The sequence below is a fragment of the Neopsephotus bourkii genome, unplaced genomic scaffold, assembly GCF_033783945.1.
Source record: "Neopsephotus bourkii isolate Nb327-2 ecotype Australia unplaced genomic scaffold, CSIRO-AGI_Nbou_v1 NB_704, whole genome shotgun sequence".
In the NCBI taxonomy this organism is placed as follows: Eukaryota; Metazoa; Chordata; class Aves; order Psittaciformes; family Psittacidae; genus Neopsephotus; species Neopsephotus bourkii.
In genome coordinates, this window is record NW_026901203.1 from 142,527 (window position 1) to 167,527 (window position 25,001).

The 25,001-nt window shown below is 40.2% G+C and overlaps 1 protein-coding gene across 7 annotated transcripts in view; it reads right to left on the reverse strand.

The window, feature by feature from the left end:
* The window catches only part of FREM1 (FRAS1 related extracellular matrix 1), a 64,845-nt gene that overhangs the window by 12,417 nt on the left and 27,427 nt on the right, over positions 1–25,001 (reverse strand). The window contains exons 17-30 of one of the 7 annotated variants that reach the window (XM_061353844.1): positions 23,382–23,579; positions 21,394–21,579; positions 20,191–20,387; positions 19,150–19,378; positions 17,960–18,104; positions 15,591–15,732; positions 13,744–13,939; positions 12,729–12,993; positions 8,803–9,217; positions 7,309–7,510; positions 6,705–6,849; positions 4,090–4,219; positions 2,599–2,671; positions 123–272 (exon numbers count right to left, since the gene is read on the reverse strand). In XM_061353844.1, coding sequence (XP_061209828.1) covers positions 123–272; positions 2,599–2,671; positions 4,090–4,219; positions 6,705–6,849; positions 7,309–7,510; positions 8,803–9,217; positions 12,729–12,993; positions 13,744–13,939; positions 15,591–15,732; positions 17,960–18,104; positions 19,150–19,378; positions 20,191–20,387; positions 21,394–21,579; positions 23,382–23,579 — 2,673 coding nt within the window. Of the gene's footprint in view, positions 1–122; positions 273–2,598; positions 2,672–4,089; positions 4,220–6,704; positions 6,850–7,308; positions 7,511–8,802; positions 9,271–12,728; positions 12,994–13,743; positions 13,940–15,590; positions 15,733–17,959; positions 18,105–19,149; positions 19,379–20,190; positions 20,388–21,393; positions 21,580–23,152; positions 23,580–24,288; positions 24,603–25,001 lie in introns of those variants that run through there. The other 6 variants (XM_061353841.1, XM_061353842.1, XR_009725473.1 and 3 more) reach the window with 6 other exon arrangements.

Genomic DNA, 25,001 nt, shown 5'->3' on the forward strand with positions numbered 1-25,001 from the left:
CTAAAAGAAATTCAGCATTTTGATCTGAAGGTGAGTGTTAGGAAGTACTTATGGTTGAAAATAAGCAGCTACTCAGCCAAGATTATCCCACCTTCTTAATGATGAAGATCAAAAGAGAATACCTCCTTTTGAGTCCAAAATTTTCACTACAGCTTTTGTCTGGATGCCAAGAACAGCATTCACAGGGGAGTTCAGAACTACTTCAAAGACTTCATCATCTTCCTCTAATCCGTCATAGGTAATTGCTATATTCCATGTCTTGGTTGACATTCCTAATAGAAATAAACATTTTAATTACTCTTTAAGTGCTATTTCAATCAATCGGGGTGTCAAAGGAATATATTAATTAACATGTCTGCAGCTAGAATGGAGTAGCTGGTGTGTGCTATTGTGCTCTTACCAACTGACTGGAGTCCTGCTGTTCTCCCAAGTAACATTAAGTTCAAATATTTTCCTGAACAAATTCAAGTTCAAGTGCACGTACTGTAACAAAAAGTTGCTGCAGATGTGCAAAATGACATTACAACACATAGATTTAGGACTTCCATTGCAAGTTCCAGGAGAAAATCATATGCTATTTATCTTGAAAGATCTATTCTAGAGACTGAACATTATTTAAAATACTTGCAAATGGATCAAAGACTCTCTTAGATTGAAGTACAACTTTTTAGGCAGATTTTATACTTGGTTACAAAATTTTTGCTGGGTTGCTTGCCTTTACTGCGTAACTTCAGGCTTGTATTATGGACATGATCTTTTCAAGGTAAAGGATGAAGCTGGTTATTAACCCAGAAGGCTAAAATTTGTTCAGGAGAGGTCAGAGGTAGCAAGACAGAAACAGACCTCAACATACCCATTGCTGTCAGCAAACCTTCTTGGGAATTATTTCTGCATCTCAAAGTCAGCACTGACATCCAAAATTAGTACCAAAGGTACATGTGCAACATTGTAAAAATAAATCTCTACATCCTTAAGACACTGCCTAACCTCTGGTTCCTTGCTCCTTTCCAGTATGAATTTTCTAGCTAACATAAGCCTTCAGTACAGTCCCATATACTTAGTTAGGGTCTTCTACCCCTTCCCACTACAGTTTATTGTTTGCAGTCCGACGTGCCTATCAGTCCAGTCAAGTGCACAGATGAGGGTTGTTTCTAAAGCTTTACTAAGTAATTAATAAATATCAAAAACTTGAATTTAGAACTAAGAATCTGATGCCTTGAGCATAAGAGTTTGGAGGGTGTTTCCCTACAGTTAAGTCTAAGTAAAGAGAGAGAGAGCCACACAAAAAAGACTGTGTGAGGGAACTCAGCAGGCTTAAAACTGAGAAGGTGGACAGAAAAGGGGAACAGTGTGTATCTCTCCTGTCACAATTTCTTCGTAACAATCTTGAGCCATTTTAATTCAGAGGCTGGTAAGCCTGACTGTGTAGTACATTAGAGGAAAGAACGATGGAATACTGGGCCAGCACAGTATGAAGGACTTTTAGCACTTATCTCTCAGATCTTTCTTCCGTCTTCTAATTTAAAACAAGCAAACAAAAATCTAATGACAGATAAAGGGTCTCAGAGAGTGGCTCATTGGTTTCAGAGGTTTCTTTTCCACTGAAAATTAGGGCAGATTTTCACCTTTCCACACAGTTTTTTTTATTTACTGCTGTCTGCTGGGTGTCCTCTCTTATCCACCTCTGAAAAATAACCTGCATTCACTCATTTTATACCTTTACATAAAATCTGCCTTCTCAAGGTGGACTGTAGTTGAAGATTTACAAAGTAATCAGATTTGTGATTCAGAACTTAAAGCCACAATTTTTTCTATGGAATAGACAAACAAAGCTTGGGTATATATGAATTCATCCATGGGATGCAATGGGTTTTTTTCCTAAAGACCCAAAGCTTTGGATGGAACTGATGTATTGTATTCCCCATATCTGCTTTTCAAATGCAGGTAAGCACTTAGACCAATTTTTATGATCAAGTAGATGTCATTTATTTCAGCCTTTCACAGATGATGTGTTTTGTCTCCCCTGTAGTCACTGTGACTTTCTCCCATTGAAATCTTACTGCTTACAGTCTTGGGATAACCTCTGCTGACACAGCAGGCAGCATCCTGGGAGGCTTGTGCAGACCCCATTTTATAAACTCAAATCCTGGACTCAGCAAAGGTCAGACTGCTGTTATGATTACAGTACAAGCAAGATGAAGTCTAACAGTTATCAGGTTCCTTTACACCTTTCTGGTCTTGGATACCTTGTATAACTTAAGTTGTATTCAGTTTTGTCCACATTTGGCCAGCATCCTGCATTTTACCTATTACGCCTGAAATCTTTAAAGTATCTCATGGCTCAGCTTAGGGTGAGTCCTCTGCAGCTTAGCTGTAGGGGGATAAGGAAGCATAATTACAGCAGTTTTGATACTTTAACTATAATAAGGGTACTAATTCACAAAGAAAGCCCACTGCACTTCCAGAAAATGAGTGTCCTGCATTGCACTCAGCTCCTCTAGCTACAGAAAGGTAATAGGTTTTATTCTCCAAAATGAGAATTTACACTTTCAAAATCAGTGAATTAACTGTTAAATTTTTCATTGCACTGATTCATACCTGGATCAAACTGAACAAGCTTGGAGGGAGTTACTGTAAAATCCTGTCCCAGAACAGCAGATATTTCATTCACCTGAGAAGAGAGCAGACAGTGAATGCCATGCTGTGACCAAAACGCTGCATTCTGCTGTGTGCTGAAGTTACTGTGTGCCTCTCCACAGAGTCTATAAAAGACATGCCAACCCATAATACATGTGCTCAGGCTGAAGAAAAGAAGATAAAACCCTAAAGAATAAACATTGTGATCTTCAACTGTCATTCTGTCCTTACTCATGTTTTAAAACTCCCCATAAAAGACTTGTTCAACTTAAAATTTTGCCACCTCTTTCAAATAGCTACTTGACAGCATCAGACAACACTGCTGTTCACCATGCCTGGGGACCCAGCCATACCTGGCTCCTGGACAGGCACATCCTGGTGTCCTGGAAGAGAAGAAGCAGCGTGGCCACATTTGCCTATTTAGCCTTTTGTGAGGTCTTGGGAAGAAGTCTTTGCAAACAGAGCTGACTGGCAGGCCCCAGAGACTCATGGGGGTAGTCATGAATCCCTATATACCTACGTCTGGGGACACCAGTGACTACCTGGATTTTCATAGAGAGAGGACATCAGTTTCCACTGTTGTTCACAGTTCTAGGACCAGTTTCACTGGTCTTTTTAGCCAAGTGACAACCAGAGTAGAGTCACTGGAGTCCATGAAGTACAGGGCAGGATGTTTTCCCATGAAGTCAATAGCAAAATTTCAGTGACTTCAGTGAAAGAAAAATCAAAACTATGTTTCCAGTTAAGGTGATCATGCTTAGAAACTGTGAGTTTTAGTGTTTTTCTAGTAAGGGGATTTGGTAAAATCCTGGAATTTCCGTTTTATAAGGAAAAAAAATTTGTGAAGAGTAGTTGCACAAAACCTGGTTTACAAAATTATAACGTGTCACTTTTAGACTAATTGTTTGGTTTGGGGATTTGGTTTGTTTTTTTTTTCAAGTAAGGCAGACACTGTTACTGAATATATAGGGGGTTCCTGGGACTTCTACTGAGGCTGATGGCAGTGGGGGGAGAAATGAGGAAGGCTGTCATGACTGTGGAGTTGAAGATCCCATAGCTCCCTGGCTCTGCCAGCCTGAGAAGGGAAATGAGAAGTTCCAAGGCCCCAGGTTGCCCAAAGCCTGGGTTTTAATGTGGCAAATCCTGGAAACCTAGCTTCTGAGCACAGTACCAGAGGAAAATGCCTGCTCTGTCACAGAAGGTAATCAAAACTGAAACACCACTCCAAAACATTTCAGTTGTGGTTAATCAGCATTTCTACTTAAAACTCAGAAAGTTTGTTAGTAACTTTTCAACCATCTGCATAGCAAGGACAATGTTCCGGTAAGTCTGGTTTGAATTACACAGCCACTTTGCTGATTATTTAAGTACCTTTTAAGTCCAAACGAAAATTTAATGGGCTACACTGCTTACTATCAAGTTTCCAGTTAGGAGTTTGTCTTTTAGCTTTACCTTCACAGCCACAAAGGCAGACTCTGTGGAGTGTCCAGCCCTGGTGATTTTCAGAGACACCACTCCCATGGTCTCACACACTTCATATTCAGTCTGTTGCATTTCAATCCGAGACCACCGTAGCTCCAGGCTGCAGGATAGGAGGGAAAGCCCATAAGAAGCAAAGCCACCTCCCCTGCTGCCCCCACCCCCTGCTGCCAGGTTCAGTGAAGAGCTGTTTCTCTGCTGACTGCTGATTTAGCCAATACACATACTGAGCCTTTGTTTCCAAATCAACAAATTTGTCTGATTTGGCTGATGAGAAATAAGGAGAGGCAGTTAACAGATCTTCCAGTCAGTTAATAAATCTTCCAGTCAAGCCTTAGTCTACCCCGTGCCAAGTCTGAACCTTGTCTGATCCTGTTTCGGATCTAGAGGGATGCTGCAGCATCTTTGTAACAACAAATAGGCCAAGACAAACCTATCACTGATTCTTCCTGGTTTCCTTTAACCCTGTAGTTTTACTTTACTCTCACTTTCCTGTATTTTCTCTGTAATATCTTCTTTTATTCCCACCTTCCTTCATCTATCCTCTATCTCTCCTCCTGTAACATATAGGACACACTCTAAGACTTTACGCATTCACCCTGCTTGAGTTCTCTGTGTACTTCACTCTTCAACAATAGAAGCGGCTGAGTCCAGGTGTCTTATACACTGAATTTAGAATCCTCCTCAGAGGACTGCATGCTGTACAGGATAGCAAATAAAGTTCTTGCATTTTTAAAAGCTGTGACAAGAATTAGTGAGAGTCAAAGAGAAATGAAGGAGAGCAGAAAGAAGGAAAATGAGCTGTGATACTTACAAAACATTTTTAACTTTTCTAAAACAAACTTCTAGACCTTTCAAAGTAGATGAACTCTAACATCAGTGGAAGTTTGCTCCTGTCCTCCTGTATCCTCTGATACTAATTTTGTGGGAACCCATTTAGAAGCTGATTTGCTTTATTTTTCCTAAAGAGGGTGCATGTACCAGATGTAGTCCAGCAGCATTCAGATAAAAGCTGGGATTAGTTTTTAATAATATCAAACTTGTATTTTACACCGTGATCATTGGGTGATAAATAAAAAAAATAAAAAAAAAACCACACCAAAAAAACCCTACAAAATAATAAAAACAAACACAAAAAAGCAAACAAAAAGCAAACAAACAACAAAAAATACCTCTCACAAGCTTTTAAACCCAATATTATTGTCTTTTCCTTAAAAAACAAAATCCCTTTGTTCTGAGATCCAGTGCAGCTAACAGAGAACTTCTACTCCTCTGGAAGTCCCATTTTCCATACAAAACGTGCTTTCTCTTTGCTCTTTTTGTAAAGCTATGTTATGTGTTGCTATTTATATACAAGAAGCCACACTTTCCCAAGAGGAGTGGCAGCGTTTTGATGGTGATTTAATATCAGTACATCTCTGAGCCAGCACAGTGCAGCTGGGAAGAGCCTAGGATGGCTGTTTTCTACGTGTTTGTGTATGGGGACATCTTTTGGCACAGCACATAACTGCCAGAACACTCTCTCCCGCTCATCTCTTCTCAATCTAGAGTGCAGGGTAGCGCTTTGCAGAGGAGCCTGGCCCTTGGAGCCAGCTCTCTGATGCTTTTCTCTCGCCATGGGTCCTGCTTTGTGAGTAGCCACTTTAGCCCAGGAAGCCCAGAATCACAGAACCATAGAATAGCAGGAGCTGGAAAGGACTTTCAAATGTCATCTAGTCCAATCCCCCATCTTCGACTAGACCAAGTTTCTGAGAAGCACAATTGCATTTATTATTTTTCTCAATTACTTGTGATTAAAGTGGTTGAACATTCAGCCCTGAATAGGCTCCCCAGGGAGGTTGTGAATGCTCCATCCCTGGCGGTGTTCAAGGCCAGGTTGGACGAGGCCTTGGGTGATACGGTTTAGAGCGAGGTGTCCCTGCCATGGCAGCGGGGTTGGAACTTGATGATCTTAAGGTCCTTTCCAACCCTAACTATTCTATGATTCTATAACTAAAGATAAGCATTGCCCTTGCTTTAGAGCTACTCTCACTTTGGCCTTAATCCTCAAAGCGCAGTTAAGATGACACCCCAGTCTCTAATTTTTGTCCAAGAGGCTTATCTTATGTCACACATAAGTTTTGGTAGTGGATATGAGCCCTCCAACTTCTTTCAGTGCTCTTTTGCAGAACTATGTCTGTCTTAGCTTTTGCTGCTTGAGAGCATTCCCTCCATTGTGATTTCAAGCTTGTGAAAAAAGTGCTGCCATCAGCACAGGGCAAGAGTGACCTCCAGCTGCAGGACCATTTACATGAAACAAGAGTCCTGTTCTTCAGCACCCAGTGTCTCCCACCTCCAAAGCCCAACTGCCACTTACAGTAAACTCCATTATGTTTTCCTGTGACGCCCCAAAGGCTCAAGTACTGTGCCCCAGTCTAAGCTGGAGCTAGCTCTTTGTATTTCACCTCCCTAAGGGAAGAAACCTTTCTACTCTTCAACAGAACGGCAGTTTGATTCACAGCTACGTTCATGCCTGCATGGCTTCAAGCCGGGCCTGTGTTCATTTGCTGTGGGGAAAGTACACACCACCAAGGGTGGGTCAGAGTTACCTTTGGGGCACTGCTGAGTTTCCACTGGCATCTGTGACTTGAAACTCCAAGTTGTCTGCATTCACTTCCCACAATGGGTTGATGACATAAAGTATGATTTTGCTGTTTAAATCTTTCTGACTAAACCTTTCCTGAATAAATCCACCTGGGAAAGAAGAGAAACATTCAGGTGAATCAGAAGCCTGTTAATAAGAACCACATAGCTCCTATAGGCTGCTTTCAACTTTTTATTGAGCACCTAGAAAATTTGGACTTGCAAAAATGTGGTTTCATAGCCAAAGAGCAACACACCAGCTTGTTACAAGCCCCCACCAATTTCTTTCCATGTGAAGTATTTATCAAATGGCCAAGTTCAATGTTCTTTTTTTTTTTTTTTTAATCTTAACACAAAAAAACCAAGAAATTTCTCAAAGGCACCTAGTAACAATCATCTCAAACTCTCTGAGCATTCATGATGAATATGACACTCAAGTTCTAGTGTAAAAGCTTTGTTATTACATTCAAACCTTGCCCAAAATTTGATAAGAAATTTTGATTTCCTCTATCAAGCAAACACGAACAGGGTATGTTTGTGCCAAAATGTAGAGATTATAGAAGACAGCACCTGTTGTTACGTTTTCCAGGTAGCCATAACGAGGACCTTGTAAAATCTTGAAAATTATTTCGTCATCCTCTGTATTGGGGTCAGATGCCTTCAGGGACCTGGAAGTAATGTAGATCCCATAATTGCCATTCTTCAGTAGTTCCACATCAGAAGAGCAATGGAGATGAATAATTTTTGGTGCCGTTTTGTCCAAATGATCCACCTAAATCAAAGTTAGACTAATGGATATTAATTTTACAGCATCAGAATATTCTCTGTCTTACTTTCTTTCGTTAAAAGCACTGTAACCTGCTTAGGGTAGCAATAGCCACTTTGACTTGCAGTGTGCTCCAAGAGTCTGATCCCCACTAAAGTACTATTTCCCATGGGAGGTTTCCAGGCCCACATTGCCCGGTCACTTCATGTATGTGGTGGGCTACAGCACACACTGGGGAGGGCAATACAGATTCTGTGTACCTCTGCCTTGATGTCCTACACTCCCCATGGTCTTTCTCCTTTTTGACATATTTTTTTTCATAGCAAAGCAAGGGCTTCTCACCAATATTTTACAATAACAAGCTTGGAAACCTAAAGATTATGATAGTCATAGACATGGCAACTGTGTCTCCTAAAATCTGTTCCACCTTTCACAACTTCTAATGGATCTTCTAGCACTCTGCAACAGTTGTTGCTGTTTTTATACCTAATCTTCTGCTGATACAGCATCATTGCTCATCATATAACTTCAGACTTTGTAATGAGGAAACGTTAGGAGCGTTTTTGTTAGTGTTTTGAAAACTACAGAATTTTGACACAGAGTGCAACCAGGCCTGCTTTTCATGCTGAAACATGTCAGACACATACATACATACAAGAAGTTATAGAAGAAGCACCTAAGCCTATGACACAGTGGGAAGAACTTGAAAATAACGAAAATGGGAAGTGAACAGAAATAGTCTAGTAAGGGAAGGAAGAATCAGAGCAGGCAAAGACTTCCGGAAGGAAAACAGGCTGTCTGGCTGTGGGAGCAAAGTGTCTGTAATTCAAGATTCCTGTAACATGAAGATCAACAGTCATGCTAGTGTCCTTCACATGCAAATCAGTGAGTCAGGTACCAAGTGGGTAAGCAGAGCAGGGGGAAGCTCATTCCTCCCAACAGCTGGGCTCAGCTTTAGAGTTGAGATTTCTGTGTAAAATATTTCAGCAAATATAAGTATATAAGTACATACTTATATAAGCAAGATGTCTTTTTTTTTTTTTTTTCTCTTAAATACAGTCTTTCTCTTTGAACTCTATAAAATTCTTTGCCTGAGTTGTGGCAAGTAGTTAATTACTTTTAATTACATTGTAGCAAGTACTTAATTACTGATGGAACACAGAAAGCAAACATTTTAGCTGACAAATACCTCAGTTAAATCATAAACTGCAGCAAGTACCAGTTCTCAGCAAAATGACTACATTTTCCACCTTACCATGCTATATATCTCTTTTAAGTAAGCCTGTAGTCACACTTGCCTGAATGGTGAATGCCACTGGCTCGCTCTGCACCCTTCCCTTCACGATGAATCCTTGATTTGTCCTATCTGTTGCCATGAATGTAAATCTGTCAATCTGGGAATCCCCACCTCGGTGCTTGTACGCAACATCCCTGTTGTCCACATCTTGCTGGGTGAAATTGTACTGCAGTAGCACAACCCCTCGGTAATAGAGATGACCGTATTGGGGCAGCTGAGCCAAGAGGAAGGTAAGGTTTTCTTTGGCAGTGTCTGGGTCTGAAAGCTGCAGGAGGTCAGGAGAAAGGAGTGCCATAGTGCCTTCCACTAATCTTAACCCCATGTTCCTAGACAGTGTGGGCAAAGCTTGGTCGACTGCCTCCAAAGAGATCATGAATGTCCCGTGCTTAGTCCTCATTCCATTGCTGATGATGAATCTGGCAAAGAGAGGCAAGGTAGTCTTCAGCATATGTTCTTGATTCACCATGTACTGAAATGAAATGACAATACACACCTTTACTACAGGACTTGCCTGTGCTGATACTTTAAAAGTAGTAGAGCTGGTTCAAGCTCAAAGCCAGGCTGTGGGTGGGGTGGGTGTATGACTTAGAATCACGAAAGCAGATGGCTAGGTATATGTCAAGAGATACAATTGCATCCATAGGAATCTGAGTAGATGCCAGAAGAATGGCTTTGAGGATGTACTCATCAGCCTAGTAGTCATAACAGAGTTGATCTAATCTGCTACCCTAGATACAGATGGAGCACATCTAAAATGGAAGGCTGGCTGCGGGCTTAGTGCACCCTCTGGCTTACATACACCTTATGAAGTTGATCTTGAATGGGAGACTGTCACAAACAGTTGTTTCAAGCACTATGAGGGCCAGCCTAACTGGCTGCTTTTCACATAGCACGCTTGTACCATTCAGAAGTGAAATGGGAACTGGTTGACTTTTAAATTACCTGCCTCCCCTTGCCCTCTTGGCTACACAGATCAAAGTATTTAAATAATAACAGGGTCAAAGCCTGACCTTTTGTTGTATGCCTTGAATGTAAGTGACCTTCACTTAGATCATGGAGTAACTTACTGTGTCACACAGACTGTCCATCTAAAATTACTCACTGCCTTCACCAATACTTGATGATTAGGGCTTGATCAACTTGTAAGCTGGCAGTGTGCCATGAAACAGATGGGAATGAGCATAGGCAGACCAGGAACTATATAGCAGTTAGAAATATGTTTACTGAGGATGATATTCCCAGCTGGGAACCCTGAGACATCTGTCTGCACTGACCTAATGCTATTATGCCAGTAGTAAAAGGGTTGTGCTATTAGTAATTTAGCTGAAATCAAATACAGAACTAGAATAATGATCAATAGGACAATGCTAAGTCAAAAAGGGGCAAAACACATTCAGTCAAGACGTTAACCATTTCTCAAAGAGTCTGCAAGATTGCAGCAGAAGTGAGTTTCCTTTGGTTCTTTTGATGACTGTAAAATAATTCGGATGATTTAAGTGAAAGACTTAGATAATTCCATTCACGAAACTGAAGACTCATCCAATCTTCTACAGAACGCCAGATAGGAGCAAACCTCTGGGATATATATCAGACTGAAATTTATCATGCAAATGTCATACACCATTTAATTTCACAGGTGGTGAACTGCCTGTGTCCAAGATGTCCTTTTTTTTCTGAACTTTGGGAGATTTTGGTTCTTTATTTCTGGTTTATGGCTGCTTCATCATTTCCTTAGGAATAGAGAGAAGCCACTATTCTCCTCACTCTAATGAAATTCAGGGGACAAATCTCAGGCCCATTTAGGAGGACATGTTGCATGGTTTGATTTCACCATTACCAACATTTCATGCTTTCTGCAGTTTGATGGCAACAAAGTTGGCTGCAGGACCTACCATCTGTCATGGCATTTAAAAGATAAAAATGGAATCATAAATAGTGCCATCTTATTACAAAATCAAGCCAGCATGTCAAAATGGAGGACATTAGCATGTTCTTTTCATATCCTGCTGCCAGCATCTGATGTCAGGTTGCTAATCACTTGAAGCTGTCTGTCCAAACAAGCACTGCCAAATCTTTCTTCCAGGCCACCAGCACCAAAGAATACAGGCAGATTTATGTCTGAAGGAAGTACTTGAGTGGACAGTAAAAATTTGATCAGTTAATCCCTCCTCCCCCTATAATTACCCATATAATTAATGTAACCATTCCTTGTTTAAGTAACCATAATACTCTGCCACAATATTTATATGTCTACACAAAACCAAATTCTTTTCAAATGACAACATCGAGGATACTAATTATTGTGATTTAAATAGTTATTGAATATCAATATTTATTAAAGCATTATAAAATCACTTTTATAAGGCTAGTAATGTTACTTTTCTAGTTTGGTTCATAGCCATTGACCTAAACAGAAGACACTGGGTTTATCCACATGCACAGTTTCCCTGGAATTATTTGATCTGCTTTTCATAAGTGTGATACAGAGGTCATGCTTACACAAGCCACTCCTGCAGCCTAGGGTTGGCATGACTGCAACCTTGTTTATATAAGATAATCCTAGTTTTGGTTGTAGTGTTTCGCAATTGAGAAACATAAAGCCAAAAATAATTTGTTCACTTTTTCTGTTATGACTCAAGTAGATAAGACAAGTATCCGTTACATGGAATTTAGTGGGAGGGATAGCTTAAAATGTTTAAAACAAGGAAAATTCCAAAATTACTTTTGGCTTAACTCTAGATAATGTCAGCTGAGCTGCCCCATGTCATAGGGAGATTTATTTAATGTCTCCATGCCCCATTTGCTTGACTTTCCTGCAAAATACCTTTCAAAACGAATGACACAACATGCTCTCGAATCTTCATCATGCATCATGGAAAATGCCATTTACATCAGGAATATAGTCAAATAGAGTGTAAAAAGTGGTTGTTTATACATTTCAACTCTTAGAAGACAAATCCTTAATTTTTCTTAGTCAAAATTGAAAAAACAATGAACTTTTCATTTTGGGTGGAAAAACTGGATTTTATAGAAAGTTCATTTTCTGTCAAAAGATGCTTTCAGACAAAATTGACAATGTTAGCAAGAAGTGTTTTACCTTTAGAAACAGTTTGTTTGTTTCTGAGAGGTTCTTTTCCACTGAATTTGCTCTCTTTTACAAAACTGTCCCTGGGACTCTGAACAACAATATGTATGCTTTGTCTTTACCTGATGATAACTCATTATGTCATTCCACTCTAAAAACAAGGGAGGTTCATTTAAGAATAAAATAAGGAAGTATTCACTTCAGGCTAAGCAGGCCTAAGAGGAAAGTTCAGAACTGGTTGAAAGTAAACAAATATCACTAGGCTGCTGAACTGGATCTATAGGTAACAAGGTTTACCTCAAAAATCCAATTGTCTACATGAATTTCTGAGCTATTGTGTTGTCAAAAATAGGTTAAGTGGACTGATTTTCACTTTGTTCAAGAGCCAGTTATGGCTTCAAAAAGCCTGGAGCTGAATTAATATGATAAATAAGAATAGACAAGAAAGAATCTATTCAGTACCTGAATGGACCAGTTTTGCCACATCCAGCTGTAGCAAGAAACCAAAGGAAAATTCCACAGAGTATGTTCTGAGTCCTTCTCCAGCACTTATATCTTTACAGATGTGTATGTTTGGGTGCTATAATACTATTGACGCTAGTATCGAGTGAATGTGCTCTGGCTACAATTTCAACATCAATTAGAAAATGCATTTATTACCAAAGAAGTCACAACAGTGTGTATTATAGTAGAAATATCTTTGCTGTCTGAATACTCTGAATTCCCACAAGCTTTCCACCTATTTGTAATTGTTTTTGTTTGTTCTGTGTTGTGAGTTTTTCTGAATACCGAAAAAATCCAAGGGGGAAAGTTCAGGAGGTTAAGTGTTTGTTATCCCTTACCTGAATGTATCTTCAGGAACAACTGCCTTTGTATTGTGAACATAGCAGACTATCTGTCTTACTACATCCATTTGACTGAAGCTTGTAATGGGGTTGCCAGGATATCTGACATACTCTATTTGTCCATACTGGGGTGGGGAGGTTATCACATACAGGAGTTCCTCTGGCTTGTCAGTACCATCCAGTGCAAGGAGGACGTCAGTTGTAATGTAGCCCTGATCCCCTTTTGGCACTGTAAGAGGCTTTATAAAAACAGCAATGTCTCCTGCAAGATAGACAAAACACTAACATAGTCATATTAAATCATAAATTGATCTCTTTTGCATTATTTAGCCCCATGCAAGCCCTCACCAGCAGAAAAATCATAGGGCTCTATGATTATAGGGAAAGTCACTCTGAAAGGTACTTCAGGATCTCTCTAGTCCAACCTTCTGCTTGAAGCAGGGTCAGCCATAAGATCACCTGTAACAGGGTTGCTCAGGTCTTTACCTACTAGGGCTTGAAAGCTACCAGGGATGGAGACAGCACAACCTCCTTGAACTTTTTCTCCCATTTTAGCAGTGTCAGGTTAACTTGGTCTAATTTCAGGTCTAATAAGAATGCAATAAAGGAAGAGACCATAAGAATAGAGCATAAACCTGGGAGACAGAGCTGTTCTTGAACAGCTTTTTGTCTGCCTTATTACATTCTTGCAGTTTTATTGTGCTTTCATTCAGACATAAATCTAGTTTCAGAAGGATATTTTCAACTCTGTTTGAAAACTAGAAGGGAGTCCTGAGAGGCAAGGTGCAACACACTGCCTTAGGCAGTGCCTTTTCCAATCCCAGGGCCACTTCTCCACCAGCCGGGGCATCAGGGCTCTGGCCAGCAGTGAAATCCATACAGAGACCTTTCAGGATCTGCAGGGAGACTTGTCAAGGGCCTATATAATGTTCAGGGAAGTATCAGGACACATATTCACATCATCTTTATTTCAGAAAGAGGCTGTAAAATGTCAAGTCTGACAGATCTTTACCCTTTTCCATGTTGTTGATATTTATATAGAACTCCACACCTGGGGACCTGTTGTACCCATCCCACAGGTAAAATGTAAAGCTGTCTTGGTTCTTTGAGCCTATAGTTCCCGTATGGACATATCTCACAAGGTTCATATCCAGGTCTTCCTGACTGCACTTCATTCCAGTTTGGAGACTTATCCAGCCTTGGTCTTCCTAGAAAGTATAAACACCCTTTATTAAACAGATTGTCACCTATGCATCCTTCTCAGTTACTTTTACTCCAGGAAATACATTTATGCACATTTCTCTTTGAAACACCAACAAGATGAATATTAAACGGTTCCTGACCTAGCATATGTTTTTTATTTCTTAATTTCACAAAGCTGTCTTTGGTTCCATCTGAAACCATACCTAAAGGGATATCAGAAGTGAACCTACAGGGAACTTCAGGAAAGCAGAGAAATTGTGAGCCCCAGAGGTTGTCTTTTGATGGAAAAAATTGAATTGACAAACGAAATTTCCTGCTTTTCTGATCTACCTGGACTGATCTGTATATTTGACATTTAGCCTGCAGTAACAGCGTCAGTGGCTTTGGAGCAAAGCTTATCAAGGACAGAGAGCTCAAACACGCTTGGGTTCCCTGAATGTTCAAACTTTCAGACTTCAGCCAGTGAGTGGGACCCCTCTAATTCACAAGTCTCATGTAAGATTTCGTCATGGACCTGTTAACGTGAGTCCAGAGGAGGGTCATGAAGATGCTCCAAGGGCTGGAGCACCACTCCTACGGAGACTGAGAGAGTTGGGCTTCTTCAGCCTGGAGAAGAGAAGGCTCCAGAGAGACCTTAGAGCAGCCTTCAAGTACCTAAATGGAGAAAGCTGGAGAGGGGCTTTTTGTTAAATCAACTAGTGATGAGACAAGGGGTAATGGCTTTAAGCTGACAGAGGGTAGATTTACATCAGGAAGAAATTCTTCATCATGAGGGTGCTGAGGCCCTGGCACAGGTTGTCCAGAGAAGATGAGGATGCCCCATCCCTGGCCCATCCCTGGCAGTGTTTAAGGCCAGGCTGGGTGGGGCTTGCAGTGACCTGACCTGGCAGAAGTTGTCCCTGCCCATGGCAGAAGGATTGGAACTAGATGAGCTTTAAGGCCCTATCCAACCCAAACTGTTCTATGATCCTATGATCCTGTGATCCACAGGTTCTTGCAAGGGTCCAACATCAAAATACTTTCCTTGCTTATGGATCTTAAAAACTGATTTTTTTTCCTATTATATATGCATGCAATTTAAAAGAGGCATTTTTTCTAACTTTGTTCCTTCCTGTGGCCTATATTTGGTCAATTAATGGTCATCTTTCCTTCCATTTCCAAACTTATTTTCTGCCTTTCTTCTTGCTGTATCCTTTTCATCCGCTTCCTTTTTTCCCTTCCTTCCCCTTACACTTTTTTTCTAGCTCATGATTTATTCCTCACTCTTTCACACACATCTCCCTCCATTCCTTCTGAATCCTGAAGTAATGGCTTACTTGTCACTTTTTTTTGATCAAGAACTTTCCCCCTTCACCTCTGTCATCTTTGACACTTTCTTTGTCCCCTCCATGGGCTGATTCTCCCAGCATCTCTCTCCATTGTCACCTTAGATGATCTGCTATGCTTTTCACCCTCTCCTTGAGGATCTGGTGTTTACTGTCAAAGCCTATGAGACAGCATCATTGTTTGGGTCAAACACTGAACAGTCAAACAAGCCATAGCTGTCTACTTCAAAACATGACGGACATTTGGGAGAAAAGGCAGACGAACTCCATTCTATCCAAAAAAGAGAGAGTTGTTTGCATGCCTGCTTTTTGTTGAAGTACAAAGACTAACCTTGAGCTGAAGATGACCGTTTTCTGGAAGTCTTTCAAATATATAATAAATTCTCTCCCTGGGGGTGTCTTTATCTTCTGCTGACAGAACAGCACTCGAAATTATTCGAGTTTCGCCCATGTTCACCTCTATATCATCCTTTCTGCAAAAGTTAAAAGTCATGTATTGATGCAGTAAAAGAAAAGTAACATTTCTGACAATGTAATTTCTTTGCCAGGAACGTGGATTACCCAGATTCTGACAGAAATGATGACTACAGAAAGACTAAAAGAAGGGTGCCTATTTCAGTTCAGGGGAAAAAAAAGCAAACAGGGTACACCAGCTTCTCCTTAGAATGGTGAAAAATAGCAGAGCAGATACACACAGCAATAAGGGATTTATCACATCTGTCTTAATCTATAATCTATTCTGTTTACCTTCATAAAATTTATAAGAGTGTGATGTAAACAAATAGGTTGAATTATATGTTACTGCTATGATATTAATACTGGCTCCAATGAACTGATTGTTCACTAAAGACTGTCTTTCAGCTGACTACTCTGTCACTTAATCTTTAAAAGATACTACAAAGATGTAACCAACTTCTTTTGCTGTTTCTAGCACCAATAGCTCATCTTGAGAAGAAGCTTTCAAGGGGAATGTGTCAGGGCCTTACATTCCCCAAGGGCACTCTTTGCTACAGAATGCAATCCAAGAGCTGACAGATTGAGCTTTTGGCACTCACTGCCAGCTAAAAACATCCCATTGCATATTCTTCAGTATTGACCACCGCTAATGGGGATGAGACCTGAAACTCCCTGAGGTGAAAGGGTGTCCCCAGATCAAAAGGTGAGAAAAAGCTTATAAGTATTGTCAGATGTTTACCCGTAAAACACTTCAGTAGCATAAGGGAGCTCCTACCCCACAGCAAAGATGTCATGACTGAATGTAGAAGCTAAACCACTCCAACGCCAAGCTGAACGCATTTCCTCAAAGCACTACTGCTTAAATACTGGGAGCATACTGCATATCAGTGGAAGAGTAACAGGCAAGAAGCAGTAAATTCTTATAATGAAATAGATATTTTTCAAGTAGGTGGCTCACTGTATGCTGTTTATCACAGGAATGGCAAATGGTGAGTTCTAACAACACCCGGCAAGGCAGCAACAGTTTCTGGATCCAGCTGGGCGAACCTAGAAACACTTGATTTCTAGTACTCCATCACCTTCCTTCAGAGAGAAGGGATGGAAAATGTTGTATCAGTCTTCACCATATGAGGAACAAATAGGCAATTATCAATATATGATATGAATTCATAAACTATATAATTTATTCTAACAAGAAATGGACACTCTCTCATGTTAGTATTATGTGATCCTTGATAATCTTTCAACTATAAAGCTAAAATTTATTAATGCAGGAACCTCTGCATAGTAAACAAAACAAAATGTTCAAAAATCTCTGCAATGGGAAATGTATGTCTGATCTGAAGGTAGGCCAAATATCCTGAGGGATTAGAAATGCCCACGTTATTGGCAGCCTGCTGAACAGACTGTGAGTCATTTCTGAAATGCAGACTTCAGAGGTTCAAGCTGTGTGCCCAAAGCTTTTGGGTTCCCAGCTCCCCATCTGCCTGACTGGGACTGGAAATCATGCAGGAAGATGGAAGCCCTCATGCTCTGTAGCAGATCATTAGCTAAAAAATGGGGATCCCAAGGGAAAAGCTCCTTGTTAAAATGTCCAGGAGGTCTGCCTTTCTAACAGCCAGCTGCCTATCTGCAAATGGTCAGCCAAGCAATTTCTGACTATGTCTATTTCATTTCTCTTTCCTAGTTTTGAACTGTAAGGGAAGTTAGCATGCTGAAATGTAAGGGGAGTTAGTCAGAAGCTGAATTATAGCTAAGCAAAGAGAAAAGAATCATTAAGCTGAAAAGCTTTCCCCTGTGAGGCAAGGAGGCATCAACTTTGTGGATTATCTCATGCCAAAATACATAAGTGCTTTCAGAAAGATGTTTTAGACATGCAGTTGTCCCAGGGAAAGGCAAAGCAAAGTAGCTGTAGTCAATACCATGGTTGTCTAGCCACTAGATGTGTGCAAACATGAGAGCTCTCTGACAGACATCTTCAAGTAAGCTGTAAAAGGCAAAACAGCATTCTCCCCCACTTTTTCTTTTCTTACTATTCTTTTAATATTGAGCCACATTAAAGCGTATCCTTATTTCACTAGAAATGTTTTTTGTTAAACAGGCTGATAGAGACCCATATGGAAACATCTGTATTGACATTAGTCTGTGATTCTCCCCATGAGTCACCAACTTGCTGTTTTGATCACTTTTGGATCATTTTGTCTAAACTTATCCCTCTGTCAGAGACAGGAACATGTGGCTTACTTGCTCAGCACTGGTTTCTCATCATTAACTGGAATGACCTTTACTGAAATGGTTCTGATGACTTTATGTTTCCCATCTGATAACTGGATTCTAAAGCTGTCAGTGAGGTTTTCCGAATTGTCATGCATATACATCAGCTTCATTCCTATGCAGGTGGGGAAAAAAAAAAGAGAGGGAGAAAAATGGAAAAATCAAATAATTCTGACTGCAGCAAAATCTCTCACATCATTTCTTTCTGTTTCCACCTCACCCTTCTTCCATCTCCCTTCCCCATATGACCTGTCACAGCAGTCTTGTTCAGCTACCAGAAAGTAAGCTTAGTGAGCTGATGATGTTCATCATTGTCTCAAAGACACCAGCATGACTGGAGAAAGGAGTGACTCCCTCCACAAAAAAGTCTCTGTTGGTCTGAAAAAAGGCACATTCCTTCTCCTCTCCTCATTCCAATTCATTTTAACAGGGACCATAGCAAGGGTGAGACTATCAGGCAACACTCTTCTGTGCCTTAATCCTCAGGGATCTTTAAACAAGCTTCAGGGAGGACAGATGACCTTGTGGCTGTGATCATAGCCAATCAGAGGATCTGGGCTGCAGGTAGCTTGGTCACCATTGTGAATGGGAAAAGAGAAAAGCCAAGCAATTGGAAGAGAGAAAAAAACAGCACTTGGGAAGGCTGAGGAATTTGGGGTGGGAACTTGACACTTCTGAAGGTTCGTATTAGGCAACAGAGAAAAGAAAAATCTCTCCTCAGGTTTTGAAGGGGCATAGTTTCCAGGAGGATCTGCTCCATGATCCTGCCAGTCACAGAGGTGAGACTGACTGGTCTCTAGTTTACCAGGCCTTCCATTTTCCCCTTCTTGAAAATCGGGGTTATATTTCCCTTTTTCCAGTTGTCAGGAACTTAACCTGACTGCCATGATTTTTCAAATATGATGGACAGTGGCTTAACAACTTCATTTGCCAGCTCCTTCAGGACCTGCAGATGGATTTCATCAGGTCCCATGGACTTGTGCATGTTCAGGTTCTTAAGATGGTCTCAAAACTGATGCTCTCCTACAGTAGGCTTCCTAAACATCATCTTGGAAATACACATAAGGCAAGTGACTAAACGAGTGCTGAAGGTTTCTTACTGTGCCACCTTGCCTCATTAAAAAGATGAAAGACCAATGTCAGACGAATGCTGCACCTACCATTCTTCAGTAGCTCCATGGAAAAGTCATGAACAAGCAACTCATGGCTGTGGTAGTCATCGTTAATTAACTGTTTGTAGTATAGAATATCTTTGCCATGAACTCCATTAATAAGGAACCCATACAGGGGCCTCTGTACAACCCCAAATACCAAATGGTCTTGAGGCACATCCAGATCAACTGCATTGATAATAGAAAGATCCAGCTCTTTCATCTCCCCTTCTTGAACCTAAACACAAAAGAAAAGAATGTCAAATTCTTTTGCATAAAAAGAATCAGAGAATTTTAGCTCAGTTTCCTAAGTAGGTTGTTACTGTGTATGAGTTTGTTTCCTCCACCTGTTTCCCAGTTGCTTTTGAATCAGCTACTGACTTAAACCACTTTAAGTGACATAGAGAAGTAAATGGTCACAGTGATGAAAAAAGAAGGAGGGATAAGGAGTTTGTAACACCCCAATTAATAGGAAAGCTGTTAGGTAAAAATAAACTTCATATTAGGTGCCAAGGAGAAAGAATTTGAATATGTAAAGGTATGTATGTATAAATGATGGATGCATATACTTTTATACACATGCACACATTTTTTACTTCACAGGAAGATTAGTTTACACTGCCTTAGCATGGTTGCCAATGTTGCCCTTCCCAAACCCAGGGGAAGGCAGAACTATTACTTATTTTAAAAGCAGTCTTTAGAGAGGGGACTGGCTAAGCCTGAAGCATAAAAAAACTACAGGAAAATATAAAAGCTCTTGAGAAACCAGAAGGAGCATGAAGATCCTTCTGCTTTCCAGATTACTTGTTTGTTTAAAGATTGAGCTCTTAATTGCAAGTTACCAGAGCTGTGCACTAGTACAGTCCCATTGCAGCTCTCTGTTACCAGTTTACGTGGGATTTAACTGGGCTGTTTCCTGAGCTAGGCTGAACTACATAAGCAAAGGAAAGATGCAGAGGAACAAGTGTCAGAACTATGTTCCTATCTATGTGAAAAAGTGTTTTCTGGTATAAAATAATTCTGTAACAGTCATTTTGATTATTTCCTTACGGTAATATTTCCTGCTATGAATTCCGGGACTTCATCATTGGTTGGGTTGATCAGCACATAAAATGGAGTCTTTGCGGAGCGATGCAGCCCATCAGTGACATAAAGCACAAAGTGGTCTGCTGTTGGTTCCATTCGCTCATGCCTAGCTTGTACATAGTTTATGTTCAGAGCTTTCAGGTGCTTCAGCTGAAACGAAGCTAGAGATTTTAAAGAGATTATGAGTTAACACAATCTTTTCCAGCCTTCTGGTCTTATCATAAAAAATTCTGAAACTATGTATTTCTTCAAAGAAATATTTTGGATTTTGCAAGGGTTTTTATAAGTTTTCAATTATTTTTTGGGGGGATGAAAGATTTACACTGCACTTTACCGCAGGACACATGCCCTTCCCTTGAAACACAAATGCTGCTCTTGGGACTGTGCAACTTTCATGCTTCCCAGTTCAGTCTGCAGAACTCAGCCCCACAAAATAAGACCCAAATGATGGGTAAGATCTGGGCTCTAAGTAGTTAAATTGATTGTTACTTGACTGATCCGGTCTAGCGGAAAGTATCCCTGCCAATGGCTGTGGGGTTTGGAATGAGGTTTAAGGTCCACTTCAACACTAATGTTTCTATGACAGACCAGGAAAATGAGGACCAAAAGGCTCAGTGGTTCCGAGTGTCTGGAGACACTGGTGAAAGCTGATAGTATTACAGAGCATGCCACAGTCCATTCCACTGAGGATAAAACTGCATTACAGTGTCTGAAGAAGGGCAAGGGAAGACACCCAACCCAACCCACATGTCTATCATTTCTGTTACTTTGTCTTGAAAACTAACATGGACCCAGGCTTCTCAAGTTCTCAGCTAAAGCACTTAAGTGACAGAGGTTTAGGTGAAGGGAAGTGCAGGATCCTTGCATGGGGGATTGAAGGCAGAGGCAGAGAGAGAGCAGATTAATGTCTCATATTGCCACTTCTAATAGACTGCAGCTGGAATGCATAAAGCGAAGACTGGGTTATTTACTTCAAGTGCTAATTCTTCACATTTTCAGATCTGTAGTCTGCCTTTGAACTCCTCCCTCACAGTCCCATTTGCTCTCTATTTGCCAGCACCTGCCTTCCTCAATAAGTCCATATTAACGCACACACTACCAGAGCCCACAGCACCAGAAGGCCTCTGTATTGCACCTGTTTGATTACTGTATGTCACTAAGACTTACCTATACTTATACCAATGTTGCTCTTCTCAAACCCAGGAGAAGGCAGTATATTTTCAATGTAACCAAACTGGGGAGGAGAAACCAAGACAAACTCTAAGTCATCTGCAGTGGTGTCAGGGTCAGTGGCAAGCAAATGGTTTGTGGTAAGGGCTGCTGAGGAGCCCTCCTCCACCACAAACCTTGCACCTGCACACAAACAATATGATAAGTGTTATTGCTCTTTTAGCTCATTTTGCTGTTGCTTTTGTTAATATATATGAAAGGAGTAAGTAAGGAGGAAAAGACAACAAATACTGAGTTACCGAAGGGGTTTGGTTTAAGGTTTTTTTCTGTGCCTACGCTGTCAACATTACTTTTGCTATCATGTATGTAGAGAGGAAGGGGATCATGAAATTATTTTGCTGGTAAGTTATTAGCTATAGTCTATGTGCTGCTCAAAATCAGATGTTACCTGTGTTAGTCAGAGCATTAATTACTTGAGAGCTGTTCTGAATTGCTCGTAATGAATAATTTTTCATGCAACACTGCTTAATTTCCCTGTTGGCACAATGCTTCATTCCAGAACATTATTTGGGTGAAAGCCTGCCAATTATGAAACTACTCATACATATGTTTAGGTATTCTCTGAGATACATAACATGTATTTTATGCTAACAAACAAATGACATTGAAAAAGGCAGGCATACAGAAATCATACCTTTATGTGTATACTACAGACCTCATTGAAAGCCCAGGAAGTCAATGGAAATTTCGCACAATGATGTCTGTTAGGCTACACGTATATTACCAAAACTATTTCCATTTTAACTAAATATTTTTTATTTTGAAGAGTATTAGTAAAAATATGAGTTCAAATCTATGCATTTGATTGACTGCATGTATAACATAAATTTGGCTTCATCTATTAACAGAGTTAAATATTGGTATTAAAAGATTATCTCTTTTTATATAAGGGCCAGAGTCTAAATTTCTTCTGTAGATTTTACATGTAAAAGTAGATAGATATTTACTTTATGTTATTGTATAAACAATGCATATGACTATTTTCTGTTCAGGGAGAAGAGGTTGATCACTTTTTCTCAGGTATAGTTTACTATGATGGTTTTGGCTGAATTGGGGTTAATTTTCTTCATAATAGGTTGTATGTAGCTAAGTTTGGGGTTTGTGCTGCAGTGTTGGTAATTCAGCAATGTCTTGGTTACTGCTGAGCAGTGCTTACACAGCCAAGGCCTTTTCTGATTCTCACACCACCCCACCAGTGAGCTGGCTGGGGGTGCACAAGTAGCTGGGAGGGGACGCAGCCGGGGCAGCTGACCCTAACTGTCCATAGGGATATCCCAGAGCATATGGCATCATGTTCAGCATGTAAAGCTGGGGTAAGAAGTAGGAAGGGAGGAACATTTGGAGCAATGGCGTTTGTCTCCCCAGGTAACCATTAACATGTAATGCTTTCCTGGAGATGGCTGAACACCTGCCTGACCGTAGGAAACAGTGAATGAATACCTTGTCTTGCTTTGTTTCGCTGGTATGGGTGGCCGGTGAGTTTTCTTACTTTAATTCTGCTGTTTCTCTCCCCTATGCCACCAGGGGGAGTGAGTGAGAGGTTGTGTGGCGCTTCGTAGCTGGTTGGAGATAAACTATGATGCCTACGTACGTGAAGCAATGGACATGCATAGATGAAGGGGAGTAGATCTGAACACTCTTATCTCTAACCACATGATTTAAACATGTAGCTGAAGAGCCACAAGCAGTTACTCACACTTGCACCTGCAGCTGAATTTGTTGGCTATACTGTACTAGCAAAAGAAAAAAAATAGCGATGGATATTCTGATTCAAAACTGTTGTATGCTGATCTCAGCTCTTTCTGATGCTAAAGAAAAAAAAGAATCCCAAATAAACAAACAAACAAGTAATATCCCTGTGTCCTTAGCCATTACAGTACTGTGTAAGCCCACATTATAACTGTGTAGTGAGAGGAAGCTTTCACCAGTTGCAATTGATGGAGGCTGGTTGTCCACTGGAAGTACAGTGATGTTAAGGTCATATACTGGAAATGGATCTTGAAGCGGAACTGGAGGAGAAAGAGGTCCATCATAACAGCAGTCTTTCACATCTATGCCAGCCTCACTGTCAGAGACAATGAAGGTTAAGATCTCAATGGAAGGAGTCAGGCCAATCTCCCCACCTGGAAAAAATATTGCAGTTCAGAGGAAATGTTTTACCAAAGCTTCATGAAGAATAGTTTTGTATCCTGCAAGGACAGTCTGCAGTATTCGAAGCAGAAGAAAAAAAAAAATTTCTAGAATTCTTAATTCTGGCTGATGGGGGTGCTGTTTGGTTAAGAATTTGGTTTGCTGTTTGTAATTAAGTTTAACCAGCTTCTGTTCTAGAATAAAACGGTGCAGAAAAGTATATCACTAATTATTACTAACATTTATAACATTACTCATTCAATTTTGTAATACTATATTGTAATTGTAATAAAGTTGCTAGTAGCACTCATAATTCTGTTCTTTGATCACTAAGGCATTTGCAAAACATACATTCATGCACAGAGATTTTCCTGCATTCTTTCTAAAAAAATGTAGGAAAAGGTCATTCTTTAGATATGTATATACGTATATATACTCTCTCTATTACAAATGGTAATATCCACAGTGTTCCAGAAGAAAACATTTTTGCACACCTAAAAATGCATGTATTCATATATACCTCTTATTCCTACAAAATGGACTATAACAAGGGCTGTGCTTTGTATATGTACTTTTTTGCAACTGTATATTGTGCCAATATGTAATCATGTTCAAAATGTGGGCTGATACAGCACAGGACTGGGAACTACCACCCCTTGCAAGAAACATCTGTGGTTGCATTTCTCAGCACTTCTGACAGCCTATGTCTTGTTTTGTTGCAGGATATTTCTAATACGCTGTCTGCAAAGAAAGGGCAGTGATTCCCACCATCTCTTGTGATATCTGCTGTTAGAACATTTGACTGCAGGCACATGCAGAAATTTGGGAATGAAAAAACACCGACACTGCACTCCTGAAAGTCAGTTTCTGCCCTTCATTACTCTGCAAAACACTGCCATTGAAATAATGTTCCTGGTATCTTTCAGCTGCTGAAGAAAAGTTTGTTATGGGTGGACATAATCAAGTGCTTGCTTCTCTTCTCAAATACCAGCTGCTTATTTTAGATAGTGCCAAGCCTGAAAATATCACATATATAGCACAAAATTACAGACTAATTACATAGAAAACAGCCTTTGAAAAAAAGGAGAAAAAAACAAACAAGACTAAAGCTGTCATCAGAGATATAGAAGAGAAACCCTTTAATGCCAAGAAAAAGATGATGTTAAGTAGGAAATGGTGTTAACTGGCCCTTGATTTCAGTGTGTAATTAAAAAAAAAAAATACCCCCAAATACTTTTTTGGGTTTTTTTTTTTTTTTAATTTTTACAATAAAACCACAAAATAACACCTTTTTAGCATTGTGGTTCTCTTGAAGAAAATCTGATCGTTTACCTTATGGTACAGAAAGACTATAAACAGTCCAGAAATGGATAGCCATCTAGATTGGAGAGGCAAGCAATAAGTACTTCAGGTTG